Source organism: Naegleria gruberi, assembly GCF_000004985.1.
Source record: "Naegleria gruberi genomic scaffold NAEGRscaffold_19, whole genome shotgun sequence".
Lineage (NCBI taxonomy): Eukaryota > Heterolobosea > Eutetramitea > Acrasida > Naegleriidae > Naegleria > Naegleria gruberi.
The window spans coordinates 424597-429397 of NW_003163308.1; the positions used below are offsets into that span (position 1 = coordinate 424597).

At 32.7% G+C, this 4801-nt stretch overlaps 4 protein-coding genes across 4 annotated transcripts in view; 3 read left to right on the forward strand and 1 right to left on the reverse strand.

Moving 5' to 3' along the window:
• NAEGRDRAFT_66737 (uncharacterized protein) overlaps window positions 1-181 on the reverse strand; it is a gene marked incomplete at both ends in the record, with an annotated part of 2279 nt that extends 2098 nt beyond the window's left edge. The window contains one exon of the mRNA XM_002678204.1: window positions 76-181. Coding sequence (XP_002678250.1) covers window positions 76-181 — 106 coding nt within the window. The remainder of the gene's footprint in view (window positions 1-75) is intronic.
• Window positions 182-676: 495 nt separating this feature from the next.
• Window positions 677-1426, forward strand: NAEGRDRAFT_66738 (uncharacterized protein; the record flags this gene model as incomplete). Its single annotated transcript, XM_002678086.1, has 2 exons — window positions 677-1073; window positions 1113-1426. The coding sequence occupies 2 exons, from the start codon at window positions 677-679 to the stop codon at window positions 1424-1426; spliced, it is 711 nt and encodes a 236-aa protein (XP_002678132.1).
• A 1036-nt stretch (window positions 1427-2462) lies between these two features.
• On the forward strand, window positions 2463-3937 carry NAEGRDRAFT_57827 (disulfide isomerase family protein; the record flags this gene model as incomplete). Its single annotated transcript, XM_002678087.1, has 1 exon — window positions 2463-3937. The coding sequence occupies one exon, from the start codon at window positions 2463-2465 to the stop codon at window positions 3891-3893; it is 1431 nt and encodes a 476-aa protein (XP_002678133.1). The 3' UTR covers window positions 3894-3937.
• Window positions 3938-4518: 581 nt separating this feature from the next.
• Window positions 4519-4801, forward strand: part of NAEGRDRAFT_66740 (uncharacterized protein) — a gene marked incomplete at both ends in the record, with an annotated part of 650 nt that continues 367 nt past the window's right edge. The window contains one exon of the mRNA XM_002678088.1: window positions 4519-4798. Coding sequence (XP_002678134.1) covers window positions 4519-4798 — 280 coding nt within the window. The remainder of the gene's footprint in view (window positions 4799-4801) is intronic.

Here is a 4801-nt window from a genome sequence, read left to right on the forward strand (position 1 = left end):
AATTTTCCCTGACATGATTCAATAGCTGATCCGATGAGAAGGGAACCCCTTCCGAGCCTTTCTTATAATTTTTACTTGGCCTACTCGACTCAGGTTCATACTTTTCATTGTATTTTAAAGCTTTAACCTCCGAGCCATTGTCAGATTTTGTTAAGGAGGCCTCTGATGAGCTTTGAATCATTTTTTTAAAGTTCATGTTCAGAATATAACTTCTTTTTAATACAATAATAAAACATGATATGAAACTCTCGTGCTATGAACATTGTCATTACTCGAGCCAAACCGTCGGATGCTAGCTTCTCAACAATGGCTTGATAATTTTGCATTACTCAAATTGTCAACAACAATGAACGCTCACTGCTGAACCATCTCCCTTCCTTAAGCATAAAAAAATTAGAAAGAAGGAATCAAAACTGATTTCTTTAGATTTTTGGCGGCGTTTTGATCAAGAGCAAGAATAACGTTATTCTTGTACGAGCCATTTGTTTGGAATTATTGGATAGTAATATAATTGTTGTTATTATTGGAAAAACGATCATTATTGATCATTGTATTATTATTATTATTAAAATTGGAATTGTATCATCATCGGGAACATTTCAGCGGAATACTTTGTAAACTTTGGATCATATTGAATTGTATTTTCATCATACAATAATATTAGTAATAATATAGAATGAGAAAGACATTGGTACTTGACCTTGACAATACTCTTGTTGCATCATTTTCAACAAGTAAAGCACAATTACTAGGATCTTGTGATTATGTTGTGTCAATACCAAGAGAAAAATATCATGACACAATCACAATAGCTGTCTTTAAGAGACCACATTTAGAAGAGTTTTTAGATGTTGCTTGTAGTTTATTTGATGTTTGGATTTTTACAGCTTCCGATAAATCATATGCTCAACCTGTTTGTGAAAATTTACTGAACAGTAAGGAAAGATTTAAAGGATGTCTATTTAGAGATTCACTGGTAAAAGGAGGAAAGGACTTGTCGATATTTAATGTAAATATGGATCAAATAATGATTATAGACGATGATGAATTTAATTTTCAAAATAATCCAAAAAGTAAGTACAAAAAAACTATTTAAATTAAATTTTGAAAAGATGGTGTTACCATTAATTCATTTGGATTTGATACTATTACAATACAGAAAGAGTTAAGATTGGATCATGAGCTCAGAGATTTTATCCCTCTTCTGAAATCTGTTGCAGACTCTCCAACTGTATTTGAACCAATATTACAATATAAGCAATTCCACTCGAGCAATTTCCAAAATTGTGACATTTCCCCATTAACATCCTCTTCCTCTAATACACCAGCTGTCACATCTTTCCATGCATTTTCACCTTTCGATGATATGAATGATGAAAAATCCCCAAACTCTGCAACTTCAGCAAGTTCTGACATTTTAATTTAAAATCCTTGTAAACTAACAAATAATTCCATAAAGAATTTTTGAATAATAGCAAATCCATTATTGTTTTTATCTAGCTCGCTAAGTCTTTCGATGTATTAAGAAATTTTCAAAGCATGATAAAAAATTTGAATTTTATTGGACTTGGTGAACATTGAGATCAAAGCACAACTACTAAGTCTTATTGATTTTCAATTATCCAGTAGTATTATTATTTTAAAAAGAACAAGAAATGAAAAAAAGCAAAATTGTAATTTTTTAATCCAACAAAAAAAATGTTAGGCAAATCCACTCAAAGTCTTTTCTACAATCTCATCTGGAAGAGAACCTCAACAACCGCTTTGTTCGTCGGTGTTGGTGCTCTCTGTTTTGAACAAGTTGTTGATAGAGGTATCGATGCTTTCTGGGATAACTACAACAAGGGTGTAAGTTTTTGGATAATCAAAATAATATTTAACTAAAATATCGGATGCGCAAACATCATCAATATCATCTTTTTATTATAAATAATTACTAACAGAGACAATTCAAGGACATTGAACCAATCTACAGAGAAAACGGATGGCTCAAGGAAGAAGAAGAATAAATTTAATCTTCTCTATTTTTGAACACAACAACAACATCTTCTATTTCATAGGGAAAATTTTAAAACATAATGAAGGAATCTAATCGATTATCTTTGATAACAATAAAAAAAGCTTTAAATTATAATTTAAATAGTATCCTATTCTAATTAACAATTTCAATAATTGGTAATGTTATTAATCTGGTTCGACATCAAACTACATTCCAAAAGTACAATTCATTTTCATCATGTAAGGTTCTTCAATCATATGAAAGTACATTGTTGGATTGAAAAGGGATGACTTTGATCTGTGCAAAAACACGTATTTATTCCTTCCTCGTTTTTGCACGCCATCAAGACATTAAGTCCAGGTTAGTCCTTTCGTTGGTTGTGTGAGAGAATTATAAATTAAATCGAATTGCTGATCCACGTCTAACAAGAAACAATTCGATAAAAAATTACAAGATAAAAAAAATGAAGAGCATTATCATCGCAATCTTGATTGCTCTCTTTGCTTGCACTTTTGTGTTTGCACAAGATTCTGTTGTTGATCTTACATCAAAGAACTTTGAAGAAAAGTTACAAGAAAAGGAATTTGCCTTGATTGAATTCTTTGCTCCATGGTGTGGTCATTGTAAGAAATTGGTCCCTGAATATAATAAGCTCGCTGAAAAGTTTGCTACCAATGAAAAGGTTAACATTTTCAAGGTTAATGGTGACCAAGAATCTGATGTCATGTCTAAGTTTGAAATTCAAGGTTTCCCAACTATCAAGTTGTTCAAGAATGGTAAATTCTTCAGAGATTATGATGGTGAACGTACTGCTGATGCTATTGCTTCTTGGTTGCACAAGAAGACTGGTCCTGTCAGTATTCCAATTGAATCTGCTGAAGCTTTGGATCAATTGAAGGCTTCCTCTAAGGTTATTGTTGTTGGTTTCGTTTCATCAAAGACTTCTGAAACCTACAAGAAGTTCCTCCAAGCTGCTGATGATAAGGATTTGGAAGAATTCATTGTTGCTGAAGTTGTTGACAATGCTGAATTGAATGCCAAATTCGATATTAAGCAAGATTCTGTTGTTGTTATCAGAGATTTTGATGCTACTCCTGCTGTTTCTACTGATTTCGATGCTATTGCCACTTTTGTCAAGGATAATGGTTATCCATTGGTTGATGAAGTTAGTGGTGCTACTTTCCAAAGATTTGTTGATAAGGCTTTGCCAATTGGTGTCCTTTTCATTGATTTCTCCAATGCTGAAACTAAACAAAAGCACGTTGAAGAATTGAACGAAATTGCTCAATCATTCAAGGGTAAGGTTTCATTGGGTTACTCTGATGCTGCTGTTTATGGTGGTCAATTGGAAGTTATGGGTGGTAAGAAGGATGCCATTCCAGGTTTCGCTGTCATGGATTTGGAAACTAGATCAAACTATCCACTCAATATTGATACTGTTAATAAGGAAGAAATCATTGCTTTCCTTACCAAGGTTTTGGCTGGTGAAGTTCCAAAGTTCTTGAGATCTCAAGAAATTCCAGAAGAAAACAATGAAGCTGTTAAGGTTGTTGTCGGAAAGTCATTTGATGATTTGGTTATTAACAATGATAATGATGTTTTGCTCGAATTCTATGCTCCATGGTGTGGTCACTGTAAGTCACTCGAACCAAAGTACACTCAATTGGCTGAAGAATTGAAGTCTGTCTCTGGTTTGGTTATTGCCAAGATTGATGCTTCTGAAAATGATACTCCAATCAACATTGAAGGTTTCCCAACCATTTACTTCTTCCCTAAGGGTGGTAAGGCTTCTCCAGTTTTGTATGAAGGTGATAGAACTGTTGAAAGCTTAAAGACTTTCTTACAAAAGAATGCTGTTGGTGCTGTTTTCACTGAAAAGAAGGACGAATTGTAAATTTACATTTTAAACCCAATCTCTAAATAAATATATTTATTCATAAAAAGTTATTCTTCAATCAATAATTAGAACTTCAACAATATTAAGGTTGTTTTCAAAAGAATTTAGTTGTACTATTATTGCACAGCTGTTTTCTGTAGATGAGAAAATGGACAAAAAAATCACAAGTAAATGATCAACAATTAAAACTAGTGAATGTAGTGTTCGATATCGATAGAAAAGAGAATAACCACATACATTGTTTGGTTGGAATTAGTGTTATTTTAACATGGGTATGACTCATAGTAGGAAATAGATGATGTTCATAAAATGGTTGAAGTACAAACAAAGAAGAAAATAGAGGATAATGGATGACAATTTAAAGTTTTTAAATTATGTGGATGACAAATTTCTTCATATGAAACTCCAATGTAAAATATTATTCAATATTAAATTATATTATAAATTTGTTTTATTTATCGCGGAAGAGAGATTATCATTAAAATTTTAATTGGTTCTATCAATTAACAACAATTTTCTCTTCGCCAGGTGTTCTTTTTGTAAACGGTTGACTTGGTCATTGGTAACAAATTTGTTTTTAAAAAAAAAGTCTCTACGTAGATTTATCCACCATTATATAAAAATGTCGAACAGTTTCAATCTTTTGGAACACGCTTCAAACAGCGATCCACTCGAAATTGCTTCATCTGCCAAGAAGGAAGTTAAGCAAGAAAAGCCAAAAGTTGAAGAAAAGAAGCCAGTTCAACAACAAAGAAAGCCAAAGCCAACTTCTGCTCCATCCGAAGTTGTCGAAGAAGGTTTCCAAGGAACCCGTTCTAAGACTAGAGGTGGTAGACAACAACACCAAGGATACCAACCACCAAAGAAGGGTAGAACTTTCGATCGTCATGTCTCTGGTACTGGTA